Source organism: Macrotis lagotis, chromosome 1 (assembly GCF_037893015.1).
Source record: "Macrotis lagotis isolate mMagLag1 chromosome 1, bilby.v1.9.chrom.fasta, whole genome shotgun sequence".
In the NCBI taxonomy this organism is placed as follows: Eukaryota; Metazoa; Chordata; class Mammalia; order Peramelemorphia; family Peramelidae; genus Macrotis; species Macrotis lagotis.
This window is the reverse complement of record NC_133658.1, coordinates 41110251-41128262: the sequence shown is the minus strand read 5'-3', so window position 1 is coordinate 41128262 and position 18012 is coordinate 41110251. Positions and strand designations below refer to the sequence as shown.

Sequence of the window (18012 nt, the reverse complement as noted above, 5' to 3'; positions counted from 1 at the left end):
ACAGACAAAGAAAGAGAAGATGAAAGAAGAAAATGGAAGATGAAGGAAGAAGAAAAAGAAGAGAGGATCAAGAAAGTTGTCTCTTTTAATGTCTACTGAGGGAACCATGGCTCAGTGGGCAGGTAGTTCTCTTAGATAGAATGCATTGTCATGGAGAGGTGAGCAGAAGCACAAAGGGACTAAGGACTAATCAGGTAATTACTTTACTATTCCATAGTGTAAAACCTTTGGTGCTAAATTACATTTATTAGAAATGGATGGTGTTTATCATCCATGGGATACTTCCCTGTCCCATTCCTATATATTCTTAATGAAATATGCTTCAATATAACCACAATTAATACAAAATAAGAGGGTCAGACTTCTCAAAGTTCCTTTAGTCCTAAGTCTCTGGTGATAACCCTTTAGTTTCTATATGATTTTGCTTTCCCAAATGTGACAAGATTGAATGGGAAAGGCATATCCCATACATTAATTTGTATAGCATTAGTGAGAACAGTCGAGAACAATTTATACAATAATGAGATTATTAGTATAAACAAGTTGGAAAGACTTTAGGAACTCTAATCAAATGCGGCGGCGATCACCTATGATTTCAGGGAAACAAACCAGTGGTGACATATGTAGTTTCTAGTCACACCCTTGTTCTGCTCAGAGATATGTAAATTTTGATCCCTGATATCTTGCAAGATATCTGGGGATTTACAGGCTAGATTTTTTTTTTTTTTAGGTTTTTGCAAGGCAAATGGGGTTAAGTGGCTTGCCCAAGGCCACACAGCTAGGTAATTATTAAGTGTCTGAGGCCGGATTTGAACCCAGGTAACTCCTGACTCCAAGGCCGGTGCTTTATCCACTACGCCACCTAGCCGCCCCTAGGCTAGATTATTTTCACGAAGATCAGGCGTCAAACCCAAATGGCTCTGGTTCTTATTGATTAGCCAACAATAGCGCTCCAGTCCCTCTTGGTCATTATTTGGGCCATGATTGATTCAGAATGAATGTAACTAGCAATTATTTCTATTTTGGTCAGAAACTCTGAGGATTTTTACTACCAGATTTTTTTTGACTAGGTAAAAGAGGCCTTCTTTTCTACCTCAATTCTCACCTAGCCTTAATCACTGAATGAGTGTTGCTTCTATCAAACTGAGACCTATTAAAAACCTTGGCTTAAAAAGACTTCTACTGCATCCAGTTCCATCTCCAATGGTCCTGATTCATATCTGGTGACTGGACCCAGATGACTCAGGAAAAGAAAATGCAACTGGTGACTTTACAAAGATTTCCATCCCTTTAATTCAAGTCACTTGCATGTCACGACATCACCTCCCTGATATCATGAACCTCTTCAAGAAAGAAGGACAAACAGCAACAAACAACATGAAGTTAATGCAGACATACACATTTTTGGAGATGGACAACATGGGAATTTCTTTTGCTTGATCATGCAGATTTGTTATGGGATTTTTTTTTCTTTTTCCATGTGTTTTTTTCCTTCTCAAGATGGGGAGAGAAAATAATTGCTTGTCAATTAAAAAAAAAGAAAGCATACCACTTTATACTATTCAAATTCTCACATCTGTTTCCTCATTTGATCCTAACATGACCCTATGAAGAGAAAACTGAGATGTGCAGTTATGACTGATTTGCCCAAGGTCACATATATGATTAGAAGTAGCACAACGAGGAGGAGCCAGGCTCCTGACTTAGATATAGTTCAGGACTTTTCCCACTGTACTATGTGGTCTCTTATCTATGCTTCCTTCTTCAGAGATAATTATAATGAAATATTAACAATAAAATCCAAAGAGGCCACTTCTAAATGCTGGAAATGAATTATAGTTACATTGCATAACAATCATTTCTTAGCCTCAAAGTTCTCTGTTTTTCTTCCTTTTTATTTATTTATTCATCCTTTCTAATGTTCTCAATTGGATTTTTGAGTGCATCTGTGAGGAACATATTCCTTCTTAAGTACTTGCAGCCTTTAATAATGAAAATACCTTTTCTGATTTAATAATTTACATATTTAACTTTCTCATTTTGTTTTCTGTTGCCTTACAAAAAACTGATATTCAACTTTTATTTATTTATAAGATGAGGGAGCAGAAGCAAAGACAAACTTCAAATAGCAGATTATACAGAGGTTTTTTTATTCTGACTTTAGAGTCAGAGTGCATTTAGAGTGCATTTGAAGCAGAGACATAACTAAGCAGAATTTTGCCCCAGGTCAACAAAGTTCAATGGGTGTTCAATTTTAAATTGCTCTAAAACGATTTATAATTTAAAATTTTGTTACATTTAGATCTTGCTAGCTTTTATACTCCTTTAGCAACACAAAACAATTAGTTAAAATATGAAACTATCAGCAAAAATTTCTCCCTGATGATATTCCTATATTCCTTCCCCTCTTTCCCCTTTATAGGCAGTGCAACTGAGATGAGCTTCTCTTGAATAGCATTGACATACTTTTCTTATTTATTTATTTATTTGTTTATTTATTTATTTAAGGCAATGAGGTTAAGTGAGTTGCTCAGGGTCACACAGCTAGGCAATGATTAAGTGTCTGAGGTCACATTTGAACTCAGGTCCTCTTGACTCCAGGGCCAGTGCTATATCCACCATGCCACCTAGCTGCCCACTGACATTCTTCTCAATCCAGTTGCTATCTACCTCATCAGTGGTCTTCCATTGTCTAGGAGTGTATTTTCATAGAATTTTGTGTCCTAGGATCTTTCCATTAACTTAGCTGCATTTGACTTAATTGTTCCTTTTGCATAAGAAATGTTTTCATTTATTATTCCAATTAAATGCAAAGATAGTTTTCAACATTCATATTTTGTAAGATTTTTCACCCTCCCTCATTTTCCTCCCCGCTCATCTTGCTAGTGAGTAAATCTGATATAGGTTGGTTGAATTGCTACTTGTACTAATCTCACAAAGGAGGTAGCATTGTCTAATGAAAAGAAAACTGGTCTCAAAACCAAGAAAACTTGGGATACTTACTCTCTGTATGGCAAGTCACTTAATTTTTGTTCTAGGCTACTTACTAAGACCCTAATTACAGAGAAGGTGCTATTCTGCTTTGGTAGAGGCAGTATCTCACTGGGAACCCTTCAAACTAGTGAAATCACAGATCTAATCTTTGTCTCCATTATTTTCACATCAGAGATATATACAGAATGCTATTTGTCTTGAGGCACCAAAATCGCTAGCCAAGATTCTGATTATATGATTCCTATTTGACTTACCAAACTAGTTTTGTTTGGCATGGCTTAGTGTACATAATCTCAATGGGGACCTCAGTGATCATCTGCTCCAACTGCCTACCTCAGGTGGGAATTCTCTCCAAAGCATTTCTGGAGAATGATCTCCCAGAATCTACTCAGGCACTTTTGGTACTGGTGAGCTCATTACCTCAGGGGGTATCCCATTCTATGTTCAAACAGCTCTAATTGTTCCTTGTATCAAACCAAAATTAGCCTCCTTATATCTTCCTACCTGTTCAGTCCACTAGTTCTACCCTCTAATCAAATCTCTCCTACTTAAATCCATTTAGAAATTTAGAGGGCAACAGGGGCAAAATAGGTCTGTGATATCAAATTTGTAATAGATGATCTATAACACCAATAATCTGCCTTCAATCAGCCAGGATCTCCATTCAGTCTCTTTAGTCCCACCTCTGTCAATAATCCATGAACTCCAGGATTTATAATTCCAAGAACTGGATAAACTAATGCTTTTAGATTTCTAGAATTCTTCCAAATCCAGAGGAATGCTTTTTTTTTCTCCTGGAATGCAAAGGGGAAAAATCCCATCATCCTCATTAATCCCTTCCTTCTCTCCTTCCCCATTTTGTGGTATACTAGTACCTATTTCTGTTATGTTATCCGACCTACTCCATACCATCCACTGGAAATTGCAGACACTCTCCTCCACATACAGACATCTTCTTAACGACTCCCACAATTAACATGAGTTTTCTCAAAAGGTCTAGTTATATCCCTCTCTGACATTTATTTAGTTACTGAAATGAATTGAACTCATGTGTCATTTAGTATAATTAAACTTCCAAAAGGAGTAAGTGATAAGTTTTTTTCTAACTATTCATTAGACGAATCTGAGTTGATGGTACAACTTCCGGACAAGATGCGACTGGATCTCGCTATTGATGTCAACTATGAAATTGTCAGCAAGGTGGCTCTTTTTCAGGTACATTTGCCATTTGAGTCAAAGTTATACCTCTTTCAACATATGGACTCCAATCTTTATACCTTTAAATTCTGGGTCCTTTCCTCTCTCCTTTTCTTGGAATAGGGCTGCGACAGACAAATGATTTTTGATATGCTAAAGAGGCTAAGATCCGTTGTTTACCTACCCAATGACTATGTGTGCAAGAAGGTATTTATTCATTCATTTTCTTGTTCATTCATTCATTCATTTGTTTATTTATTTATGTAACTGACAAAGGAGAAGTTAGAAAGAACCATAGTTGGGTATGTAAGAAGGAAAATGATTTGAAAGGTCATAATTGGAATGTATAATTGTCAAATGGGTGAAAATACTAATTATTATTATTATTATTATCACTAGTACAAATACTTCATATTAGCACAGCTCTTATACTTTTCAAAAAATATTGAGATATCTATCATCTTGTTTGATCAACCATGTGAGGTAGATAGGGTGGGTATGGTAATAAAAAGAATACAATAATGATAATAATAATCATGATACTAGCATTTATATAATTCTAAAGCTTACAAAATGCTTTATATTTGCTACTTCATCCTGGTTGCTCTTGCATTTGGCATTGCGATTTTATTCATTTTATAAATGTAGAAATGCAGACTCCAAAAGCATCAACATCCTGCTTATGGTCAGATATCTAGTTAGAAGAGATGTGACCTTAAGTCAGGTCTTGGCCTTGAATGTTTTTTTTTTGCAAGGTAATGAGTTTAATTGACTTGTATGAGGTCACACAGCTAAGTAAGTATTAAATATCTGAAGCCGAATTTGAACTCTGATTCCAGGGCCAGCACTCTATCCACTGTGCCACCTAGCTGCCCCCCTTACATGCTTGAAAGAGCAGCCACTCACTTGAGAAGCTGAGGCCCATGGATCTCTTGAGCTCAAGAGTCCTGAGCAGTGTGGGTTGAGCTGATTTTAGCAAAACACTAAGTTCTGTATGAATATGATGAGCCTCTAGGAGCAGGGGTTGTCTAAGGAGAGAAATAGAGTGGGACAAAGCTTTTATGCCACACAGAGTGGAATTAGGCCATAGGAATAGCCCCCATGCACTCACCTGGGGAACATAAAGAGAGATCAAATCTTGAAATCGATAAATAACAAAATCAAGTAATAAAATCAGGACAGTGATCAAATATGATATCAGTTTTGGGGAACCAATAGATCCCAAATATCCCCTGTAGGATTTGAGAGCTTCCCCTAAAAAAACACAAGGGCCTATACTTTAATAAAGGGCACATGAAAATGATGTTTCTGGGACCTGTTAGAGGCAAGGAATTAAAAATGATCCCCATGAGGTAGAAAAGAATTCTAGACTCCCCTCTTTGGGGCAAAAGAATTTGAGAATGAGAAAGAAACAATCCATGAATTTGTCAAGAGGAATTTAACATTTGGAAATTTAAGCAATTATTGGATTTTGGTGTGTGAGTTAGACCCTTTCCTGAGCTCTATGTGTGCAATGAGAAAAACCTCTCAGGAAACAGTTGTCATTCAAGAAGATACAGATCAAAGGTAAAGGAAATCTCGTATAACAGTCATATGTCTGTCCTTTATTCTTGAAGAAGACCATGACATCAGAGGGGTGCTTCCATGACAAGCGCCTGAATTGGATTTGAAGAGGGGGAGCTGTGCTAAGTTACCTGCCTCACTTTCCCCTCCAGAGCTATCTGGGTCCAGTGGCCAGATATGGATCAGGTTGACTGGAGATGGCCATGGATGCAAGGCAATCAGGGTTGAATAACTTGCTTGAGGTCACACAGCTAGTAAATACCTGAGGTTGGATTCAAACTCCCATCCTTCTGACTCCTGGGTCAGTCAGTGCTCTATCCACTGTGCCATCTAGCTGCCCTGAGAAGACCACAACATCAGAGAAGTGATGCCATGACAAGCACATGAACTTATTTGAATGAGAGGGATACCGTGCTAAGTCACCAGCCTCACTTTCTCCTCCAGAGCCAAGGTCAGACAGCTAGTAAATGTCTGAGGCTGGATTTGAACTCCTTCATTCAAGAATGAATCATGTGCTTGTCATGGCATCACCTTCCTGATGTGGTCTTCTTCAAGAATGAAGGACAAACATTATTAGACATGTTTAGAGAAGTTGTGGCTTGTTCAAGGCAGCATAAATAGCAAATATTGGACTTTATTCTTCCTGATACAGTAGAGATCAATGCCCCAGGGCCTGGGTGCCCCAGGAAACCACACAGACCTGCTCATTAGCTCTAAGTTAGGGGAAGGTATAGGTTATAAGAGAAAGAGCAAGAGGAAGAATTGCTCCATGGTTCTCCAAAAAGTGAACCCAGATGGCTCTGGAGGAGAAAGTGAGACTGATGACTTAGCACAGCACCTCCTCACTCAAATCCAATTCACTTGTTTATCATGGCATCACCTTCCCGATATTGTGGTCTTCAAGAATGGAGGACAAAGGGGCAGCTAGGTGGCATAGTGGATAAAGCACCAGCCTTGGAGTCAGGAGTACCTGGGTTCAAATCCGGCCTCAGAAACTTAATAATTACCTAGCTGTGTGGCCTTGGGCAAGCCACTTAACCCCATTTGCCTTGCAAAAACCTAAAAAAAAAAAAAGAATGGGGGACAAACATTATTATACATATTTAGAGAAGTTGTGGCTTGTTCAAGACAGCATGAATAGAAAATATTGGAACTAGAGCTTGATTCTAGGTAACAATCAGATAAAGGAACAAGAAAGTAAATTTGCTCCTTTAAATTGAGAGTTCTTTAAAGACAATTTTGCATTTAGTGATTAATAAATACTTGCTGAATGAGTGAATGATGCAGTCAACTCTCAATTACTCAATTGGTTATCCAAAGCTTTCTTTTCACCATGGCTCAGGATGCTAGAAATAGGGTTGGGGCATTAGGAAAACAGCCAGGTATGAAGGGAGGGGGAAGGGGTGCATGTGTTTGTGTGTGTGTGTGTGTGTGTGTGTGTGTGTGTGTGTGTGTGTGTGTCTGTATCTCTTACTCTTTTGCTATGTTACAAGCAAATCCATTTTGATTGTTTTTCATTCCCCATATGAATAATTGCAAATTGACTGGTTAGACACCAAGGTTGTTTGTGGAAACCAAAGTTTTGTCATGATTAGGTCTTATTCAGCAGGAGTTTTTTTGATTAAAATATTCCTGTACAGTATTTGAACATTAGTAACTTTTCTTTGTTTCAGGGGGAAATTGGAAGAGAAATGTACATCATCCAAGCTGGACAGGTTCAGGTACTAGGTGGACCAGATGGCAAATCCATTCTTGTGACATTGAAAGCAGGATCTGTATTTGGAGAAATAAGGTCAGAAAGGAACTGGGGGGGGCGGAATTGGGAAAAATGAAGTCAAGTGGGGAGAATGAAAGAGAGAGAAAGTAATCAATAAGACTAATGCTACTAAGATCAGGGTGAAACATTCCTACCATTTCATCGGATCTCCTTTAAATGGTATTCTAAAAACAGTTGTCAATTATGAACAATTTACTTCTCTTTCTCCATTTTCCCTGATTGGGGTTCATAATATTTCAGTTGCTTTGGTGGCTTCCTGGTGGTTGAAGGGAGGGGAAGAACATGAGGGAACTAGCCTTGGTTAAAAACCTCCTATGTGCCAGACAGGAGGCTAAACACTTTATGGATATTGTTTTATTTGATGATTGAGCTGACAAGGTGAGACTAAAGATTTCACCACCACACAATTCTAGCCCTCAACAGATTTGTCTGCTCTCTTTATTCTCTTGAATAATTAGCTTGTTGGCTGTTGGCGGAGGAAATCGTCGTACTGCAAATGTAGTGGCACATGGATTTACCAACCTTTTCATTTTGGATAAGAAGGACTTGAATGAAATTTTGGTTCACTACCCAGAGTCTCAGAAGTTGCTTCGGAAGAAAGCCAGGTATGTGATTCCTTAGAATTCCTTAGAGTTCCTAGATTTCCTTAGAAGAATTATGGTTGGTAATTTGGACATGTATTAGAAGACCTTAAGTTGAAAAGAAAGTGCCATTCTACATTAGTAGAGGAAATTTCCTCACCTGGGCAGTTCCCAGTGAAACCAAAGATTTGCCTACACTTATAAAGAATGTTTTGTAAAGAACTCTGTGAAAGTACAAGATGAGAGGGGAAATTTAATGGCATTTTTGTTGGTTCCATATCAGAGAAGCCCCTCTTTTACAACTTCAAAAAGTTTCTTGTTTCTGTCATATAATCTAATGGGGCACCTGCCATAAATCTTATAAGTTCCAATGCTCTGCCAACATACTACACACCATCTACATGGCCCCTGGCAGTGCTTTGGAAGGAGAGAGAAGTCAGTCAGAGACAGTTGCTACTTTCCCAAAATCATGGGTTTCAGAGTGAAGGTGAGAGACTATTAAATTGATGCTATGCTGTTATTCTTTTTTCTACTGGCATTATCGCTCATAGGACCTTGGAGAAATATCATCTCTTTTATTCTCAGAATGAAGAAGTTGGACTAGATAGTCCCCTACCATTCAGTGAGTCCATGATTCTTCATCCTCCTCTCCCTTAAGGGAGTATCAAAACCAGGGACATCACTCTCCAAGGCATATTTGGAAGGATAAAATTTAGTTACTTTAGAGAACATTCTTAAGCTAATCTGACTTCTCTGATCTATAGAAAGACAAAGTTTAATATGAATTCAGCAATTCTGAGGAAGAGTTGAGTCAGAGTCTGAGAGCCAAAATATTTCATACTTAACCTTCCATCTCCAAAATGGAAAGATTCAAATTCCATGCCATTTCTAAAAACAAAAGCAATCATAAAAACGATAGATTAGTTTGAGTGTTAGCATTATCCTACAGTGCTAAGTAATGAAACACAGTTGATTTTATCTGATGAATCTCGGGAAATTGGTTCTGAATGGACAAGCGATGGCAGTTTTATATCATTTCACTGACACTTGCACAACCTTTCCCTATATAATAGGGATATGTCTCCATATTAGTGAAGTGCTTTTGTTGTCTAATTTATAATCATAAAATCTAATTTATAATTTATAATCATAAAATAGAGCAGTTTTGCAAGTGTGTCCCTTTCCCTTCATGCACTGAGGATGCCAGGGGCACATGTGCCAGAAGGGAGCTGTTTTTGGATATGACACAGAAGAGCTGGAGATACTCAGCTTCACCTGTAACTTGGAGAGAGTATGGTCTCTTCAGTGGGGTCTGGGGATTTGGTATTAGGTGGAGACATTGAATTGGTGGCATCCACAGAAGAAGGGAAAAAATTTTGTCCTTGCTGTTTTTGGAGGAATTGGCAGGGGATTACATGCACTTAGAAATGATGAGGTCACGGTGGGAGGAACAAAACCTATGGACCTTATTCTTCCTGATACTGTAAAGATCAATGCCCCAGGGACTGGATGCCCCAGGGAACCACATAGACCTGTTCATTAGTTCTAAGTTAGGGGAAGGTATAGGCTATAAGAGAAAGAGCAGGAGAAAGAATTGCTCCATGGTTCTCCAAAAAGTGAACCCAGATGACTCTGGAGGAGAAAGTGAGACTAGTGACTTAGCACAGTCTGTCTGTTCCCCCCACTCAAATCCAATTCACGTGCTTGGCATGGCATCACCTCCCTGATGTCATGGTAATCTTTGAAAATGATGGACAAAACATTATTCTCATTAGATAGTGTCAAGTGAGATAACATGTATGCAACAACGAACAAATCTTCAAGAGTTACATAAATGCTAGCTATTATTATTAGTGGTTGTTGTATCTGGCTACCATGTGAGAATGTGTTTGAACCATGTCAAGAACATGTCCCAGAGAAACTGTAGGATGGGCAGGCGTCTGATGTAGAAAAATATAGGTGCCAAAGGCTTATGTTCAGAGGACAAGTATATTCACTTTGGAATTGGTATCAAAAGAGCATCCCCAAAGAAGCTGGGCAGTATTTTGCTACAACTATAGACAAGATAACTTTTTTCTTTAGTCATGTTCAACTCTTCATGACCCCATAGGGAGTTTTCTCAGCAAACATACTGGAGTGGTTTGCCATTTCCTTCTGTAGCTCATTTTTCAGGTGAGGAAATTGAGGCAAATAGGGTGAAGTGACTTGCCCAGGGTCACATAGTCAATGAGTATCCGAGGCCAGATTTGACCTTAGGTCTTCTTGAGTCCAAGCCCAGCATTCTATCCAGCGTGTCGCCGAGCTAACAAAACAACATACACTTCAATTATTCAGACATCCACAGGATATCTCTCCTGGCCAAAAAAAGCAGAATTCTAGCTAATAGCTTCTTGACTTGCCTCAGGAATGATTTCAATTATCAAAAGATGACATTACCAAGAAAAATTCAAATTCTGCATCTGATTCTCATTAATGTAGAAGTTTTCTCCATGTTTCCATGGTAGTTTCTATGATGGAAATGATGGGAACCTTGTAAGGAAAGTGGTCAATCTATCCTAGAGGTTTTTTTTTAGATTTTTGCAAGGCAAACAGGGTTAAGTGGCTTGCCCAAGGCCACACAGCTAGGTAATTATTAAGTGTCTGAGACCAGATTTGAACCCAGGTACTCCTGACTCCAAGGCCAGTGCTTTATCCACTACGCCACCTAGCCGCCCCTATCCTAGAGTTTTGCTAGAGAAGAAGAGGAAATAGGGATTTAGTCTGGATTGTTCCCTAGTTTTTGAAGAGTTCATAGGAAAGACAAGTAGAATCTAATACACTAAAATGCTACAGAGGACCCAGAAGGGATGGGAGATGCTCAGAAATTAAATTATGACGATACTATAGAAGCAATTATAAAGAGGAGGTAAAGTAGAAGGAGTTTGATCTATATTAACATCAATGTGAATACATAGGGTGCTTGCCAACCAATTTAGATTTTAGACTAAATGTATAGAAGATGGAAACCAGGGCAGGGACTAGATAAATGTCAGGAATGCTCATGATGAGAATGAGAGGAAGATGATAAAGGATGCCAAGGACAATTGCAAAAGATTGGGTTTCATTAAAAGATAAGGGGAAATCAAAGACCTAGATACCTTTGTTTGGGGTGGATAGGTGATGCCAAATGACAATAGAGAAGACAATAGTGAATCTTTTCCAAGAAAACCCCATAGATCATATAGTCCCCAGGGTCCAAGAATCAGACCCGACTCAATGACTGAAGAGTAAGGTCAATCATTCAATCAATGAGTATAGCATTTATGCACTTACCATGTAGGAGACACTGTCCTAAGTACAAACATAAAAAGACAAAAATGAACCTCTGCTCTCAAGGAGATTGCACCGAGACTGACATATATGAATACAAACAATGTATATGTGAACGCATGACCACATGCATACATATTCCAAAGAGAATATGACATACATACATACATGGATTTACACAGAACATAAGGTGATTTTTAGAGGGGTATCCTAACAATGGTGGGGGGATAAGAAAGATCACACAAAGAAATCGGTGTCTGAACTGAATCCTAATGGAGGTCAGGGATTTTAGGAAAGAGCAGGATTTCAGACATGGGGATAGCCTATGCAAAAGCTTGGAGGTGGGAGATGGTGCTTTGAATATGTGGAACATTAAATAGTCCTGGAAAGGCTGGAATACAGAATTGAAGGGTGGGGCACTAAAGTATGATGAGACTAGAAAGGTGAGAAGGAACCAGATTGTGAGGAACCTTAAACTCAAACAAGAGAGTTTATATTCGATCCTTTATATAACAGAGTCCAGGGCAATAGACCTTTTGTGAAAAGTAATAATTCATTAGCTTATGTAAGACTTTGAGCCCTCCTGAGAATTGTGAAATATTGACTGAGGTGGGCAAAGTTTAGGGGGCAGACGGGGAAATCTTTCCTAGTAAAATAAGCTATGTGTAGTTCATATTGATGATGCATTGAAACTGGAAGGAACCTTTGGACAACCGAATGTCACAACTGGAAAACAACTCAGAGTTCATCCAGTTTGTGTCATTGAATCACAATGTTAAGAGGCATTGGTGCCTATAACAAAGGAAGGACCTCTAGTTTTAACAAATTAAGTTGACAGTAGATGCTAATAAGACCCTAATTATCAAATTAGATCATTATGAGTGCTTGCTTATTAAACTGTAATCTAAATTTTCCCCTGACCCACATCTGTGATGGTTACCCTTTACAACTCATGGAAGTCTTTGTTGGTAATTGGTTGCAACCAACACTCCCAATGTTGGCTTTTCATTGCAGTCTGGTCTTACATAGAGTATGAGGGATAACACATGTGCAACTTGAGTGTTCCCCTGGCAACTGCACAATATTAAAGTAATCAGAGGAAGGTCTCCAGTGTGGGTTCTCTCTGGAATATTAACAGATATAAGGGGATGGAAAGACTTTACAAGATGAGAAGGCAATGACATGGTAATGGTCTGGATCAGTGGTGGGAATGTCAACATCCATGCAGTTGTATTTGTTAATTCCACATTTCATTTTGTCATTTATTCCATATTTGTAATTTGCAAAAATTTCCTGTCAACTTAGGGATTTCTTGGTGACAACATATGGCCTTTGTGTTTCTCCAAACAAGTGCGACGCTCTGACTTGCTACTATCTTTTGTAGGAGGATGCTAAAAAATAACAACAAACCCAAGGAACAGAAAAGTGTGCTCATTCTTCCTCCAAGGGCTGGAACTCCTAAACTCTTCTCCGCTGCTTTAGCTGCAGCAGGAAAGATGGGAGCCAGGGGAGGGGCAAAAGGCGGGAAACTTGCCCATTTACGAGCAAGGCTGAAAGAACTGGCTGCATTAGAAGCAGCTGCAAGGCAGCAGCAAGAACTGGAGCAGGTGAGTACCAGAAGTTTACCTTGACTATGACCTTGACAGTGACCTTGGGAGGGGGCTAGGTGCTCTGGTAGGAAATGAGCTACTTGTAACATTATTTTGGACTCAATTATCAAGAAGAGTTAGTTTTGTACACTCTCCTTATAAGGGTGGCTGTTTTGATTTTTTTCTGTTCTTTAATATAGTGCTCATGAAAATTAAGATCCCCAGAATATAAAGCCTCTCTTGGCAGAAGAAATACGATTGATTGTTGTTTCCTTCCCTGTCCTACTCCTCTCACACAACACCTTCAACCTGAAGGGTATTGTTGAAGTGTTCATGTCTAATCTTGGGTCTTCAGTTGGTGATGTGATACCGAGATCAATCAATCAGAAAACATTTATTAAGTGTCTATTAGGTCTCAGGCTATGTGCTAAGAACTGGGGGTTGCAAAAAGAAGTAAAAAACAATGCTCATTAGTATTACCAGGCTAATTACGACCCTGGTTTTAAGCAATACTCAAAAGGTATTTTGAATTTAACACAATTTCAAAATTCTTTCCTTGAGGTTGGGTTTGTTGTGCCTCAGGAATAATGTGTTGGTTTTGAGATTTGATGGGAATTAAATTTAAAAACATAGTCATTGATTTTTTAAAAAAGAAAATAATGGTAATTGAGTATTTTTCAGCACTATAGAAACCTAATTTCCCTTTTTTAGGGTATTTTATTGCACACCAGGAAGTATCTTAATCTAAGTCCCTTGACCACCTATTAAAAATATATATTGAGCAGCTAGGTGGCACAGTGGATAGAGCACAGGCCCTGGAGTCAGGAGTTCAAATCCGGGCTCCGACACTTAATAATGACCCAGCTGTGTGGCCTTGGGCAAGTCACTTAGCCCTTGCCATGCAAAAACAACAACAACAACAACAACAACTAAAAACAAACATATACACATATATTGCTGGAGTATTTAACAACTTACTTCACAGGTTAATCACAATCATAATTAACAATAATGATAAATTAGAAGAAAGGGACATAAAAGACATGTGAAAAAGTTCAAAGAAACCAATGTTTCACTTTCAAAAGAGGCTATCCTGGCATTGTTTTCCAGGGTAAAATATTACCAGTAAGCTGACTTTTCATATTTATTGTAATCAAGGGAATTCGTGCACAGTCATGAATTCAAACCCAATTCACAAGATTATCCTTTTCAGTTGAGATCTCTTATAATTGCTTTGATTTTTTCTTTCCAGTTCTAGAATACACATATTTCATGACTTGTTTTGCTATTTCCAGGCCAAGCGTTCTGCTACCTCAGCAGCCCCAGAGAAGCCAGGATCAGCAGCCCCAGAGAAACCAGGATCGGCAGCCCCAGAGAAACCAGGATCGGCAGCCCCAGAGAAACCAGGATCGGCAGCTGCAGAACCATCAACTGAACCAGAGCCAGCTGCTCCAGATCCACCAGATGCTCATCCTCCATCTTCATCTTCCCCCAAGAAGTCAGGGGGAGGAGATGATGGGGAAGCTGTGTCTGAATCTACAGATCACTCTGTCAGGATTCGAATGAGTCCTGCCCCAGACAGTGATGAACAGATTCTCTCTGTAGAAATTCCAGAAAAGAAGGATGACAAGTGAAATCCACCCCATATTGGTTCCTAGAAAATCACCCAACATCTGGACCTCTATGTTCCAGCTGTTACCTACACTTGCCTATCTAAGCTAGAGAAATGGTTTTACTTTCAATAGCTTCTAATTCTAAATGTCCATAAGCTTCACTAACAAAGCTATCTTTGATAGGACTTGGTTTGCCTTTTCTTTGTCCTTAGCTTGCAGGGCTAATATCTTAGAAATGAAGACCATAACCTCTTTAAGAGAGATACAACCCTGTAAGGCTTCTTGGACCTCAGAAAGAATTTCTGCTGATTTCCTCTGCTATTCATTTTCTCATTAAACACTTGGTCAACAGTCTTGCCCCAAGATTTGTTTGTTTCTTTTTTAATTGAGTGATTCATTAGCCACAATTTTAATAAGCTATAAGGATTCTCTATGTCCAATAATAGGTAACTAGATGGCTCAGTGAATAATGTGCCAGACCTGAAATCAGAAAGACTCATCTTTGTGAGTTCAAATCTGGCTTCAGATACTTATTAGTATCTGACCCTGGCCAAAGCACTTAACTGAATTTCCTCATTTGTAAAATGAGCTGGAGAAGGAAATGGCAAACCATTCCATTATCTTTTTCAGGAAAATATCAAATGGAACCACAGTGTCAGACATGACTGAAATGACTCAACAATAATCAGTCCCCGATAAAAATTATTGATCTGTCTTGAGCATCCCATAACATACTAACATATTAGTTCTAGGTATGTTTTAAATAATGAAAGACATATTTTTGCACATGAGTGCATGCACATACATGCAGAAACACACACACACACACACACTCAGTCCATGTAACACCTAAGGATAGATAGGGAGGGTAAGAATAAATGTATGGACTTTACCCTCAGGTTATTTTCTTCCAATTCATGGGAGGATGCTATGAGTGGTCCTGTTTGGTGACTTTGGACTCAAAGTGCTATGGAGGACCATTTTTTAAAAGCAAATTATTTTTAGAAATAGAAAATATATTTTTCTTCTTTGACTTTAATAGATACAACATTTTAGCACTCATCTCCTCACCTCATCATATTAGAGGTCTACTTTCATTAACCCAGATCATTTGAAACTGGAATTGAGCCAGTGACAGGGATGGGTTAGAGATTTTAAAATTTAGGACTCCACTATGGGAAAAAAAGTAAGGGCAGGATCTGAGCCTCGGTTAGCTAGATCTGTTGCTGACTCTAGAAGATTCCCTGGCTCTAGGGATGAGAATAGCTTCAAATAACAAAAGCTCATACCTTTTGGGTATATTTTATTTTTATTTTTTAACTACATATCATGAAAGCTTTTCAACATTCACCACTTACATATTTATAAGTTACACATTTTCCTACCACCCTCCCTTTCCAACCCCCCCCCCCACCAGTGGCAAACAGTCTGGTAAAAGTTATATATATGTGTACTCATGTTCAACATGTCTACATATTAGTCATTTTATGTATGTGGAATTAGGGCCAAGGGAAAAGAAAGGAAACCATGGGATATAAAGGGGAAAACTTAGTATCCATTCAGATTCTGTTGGGTTTTTTGGTTTTGTTTTATGTCTTCCTCTGGATCCAGATGGTATTATCCATAGCAGGCCTCCAGGATTGTGCTAGATCTCTGAACTGCTGAGAGGAGCTGCTTCCATCATAGGCGATCAAATCACAATGTAGTTGTTAATGTGTGCTTGGTAGCTAACGTGATCTCTTGGTTCTGCTCCCTCTGCTCAGCATCAGTAAAAAGCGCTTTGGTGGACACAGAGCACTTATCTCCTGACTGTCTCTGAGCTAGGTAGAAAAGGATTATTATTATTATTATTATTTCTCATTTTTTTATAGATGAGGAAACTGAGGTTCAGCAAGGCAAGAACATTTGTTTAACATCACATGAGTGGTGAGTGGTAGAACTGAGTTTTTAAACTTAGATCATGAGATTCCAAGTGGGATGCTTTTCCCTCACAAAATCATGTAGCCTCACTAGTGTTCATAAGGTGCGATAGAAAAGTCTCACTTAGGACTTACAGCTTGGAAGAAAATAACCCATTTAATTTAAAGTGAAATTTCTTTGAGAAGGTCATGTCACAAGTATGAGTCAAGATGATGAAAAGGGCGACAGCTGATAGCTGTAATCAGCTTCAAGAGTTTACTAAAAATAATCTGTATTAGAGAGTTTCTGCCTGCAAATATGGGGCTTATATTCCATTCTCAGTTTGAAGAAGAGATAGAGAGGCAGAGACAGAGAAGAGAGACAGTGACAGAAGAGGGAAGAAACAGAGAGAGAGAGAGAGAGAGAGAGAGAGAGAGAGAGAGAGAGAGAGAGAGAGAGAGAGGAAAAACAGAAAAGAGGGACAAGATAGAGACAGAAGAGAAGAGAAAGAGTGAGGGAGAGAGGGAAAAGAGGAAAGAAAGAAGTGCTGTTTGGAATCAGGGAAACATCACTGTTGTTTTCATGGAACTCCCAGTCAGAGAATATGAGCGATGTGCACATGCATATGTATGTGCGTAGATAAAGAAAAAAAGACCTATGAGAATATAATGAAGGGCAAACATTCCTGAGAGTACAAAGATTACGTTCAGCTGTGGGAGAATTAAGGCAGGTTTGAAGCAAGGGCTAATAAAACATGTGGAGGGACAGTTTGAGCAAATACACAGAGGCGGAAAAGTAGAACACAAGTTCAGAGAAGAGAAAGCCACAGAAGGGAGTGGAATAAGCTCAAGAAGGTCCAAATTAAAGAAGACCTTGAGTATCAGATTAAAGAATTTATTTGGTAGGCAAAGGAGAGCAATTGGAGATTTTTTTTTTTTTAGTAAACGGTGTATGGGTGACATGATCAGAGCTAAGTGCACTTTAATAAGATAAAATGGACATTTGTGGAACCCCCACTATAAAGAGAGATATTGTGCTAAGTGCTATGGAAGATGAGTCTGGCAAGGGTGTATATGAATACTTGGAGAATGAATGGCAAAGGTAGTAGTAGCTGAGAGATGACCAGTTAAGAGACTTGAAAGGGGAGGCAACTAGGTGGTACAGTGGATAGAGCACCTGCCCTGGAGTCAGGAGGACCTGAGTTCAAATCTAGTCTCAGACACTTCATAATTACTTAGCCATGTGACCTTGGGGATGTTATTTTATCCTATTGCCTTTCAAAAACAAAAAAAAAAAGACCTGCAAGGGAGAGGTAATGAATGGTCTCTGTGATAATAGGCTGAAGAAGAGGAATATAAAAGATACTTGGGAATGGTCGAAAGAAGTGATTAAAGGAGGTTCAGGGTGGAAAATGAGGGAGAGGAAGACTTTAAAGCTGAGTCTTCTCAGCAAGTAGGAGGCAGGATCATCTATGGAAAATAGGGGAACCA

The 18012-nt window shown here is 38.8% G+C and overlaps 1 protein-coding gene across 1 annotated transcript in view; it reads left to right on the top strand.

Moving 5' to 3' along the window:
- The window catches only part of CNGB1 (cyclic nucleotide gated channel subunit beta 1), a 106332-nt gene extending 91356 nt beyond the window's left edge, over window positions 1-14976 (top strand). Inside the window, exons 32-37 of the mRNA XM_074211170.1 lie at window positions 4112-4209; window positions 4315-4398; window positions 7428-7546; window positions 7990-8136; window positions 12806-13028; window positions 14306-14976. Coding sequence (XP_074067271.1) covers window positions 4112-4209; window positions 4315-4398; window positions 7428-7546; window positions 7990-8136; window positions 12806-13028; window positions 14306-14644 — 1010 coding nt within the window. The 3' untranslated portion in view covers window positions 14645-14976. The remainder of the gene's footprint in view (window positions 1-4111; window positions 4210-4314; window positions 4399-7427; window positions 7547-7989; window positions 8137-12805; window positions 13029-14305) is intronic.
- The last annotated feature ends 3036 nt before the right edge of the window (window positions 14977-18012 follow it).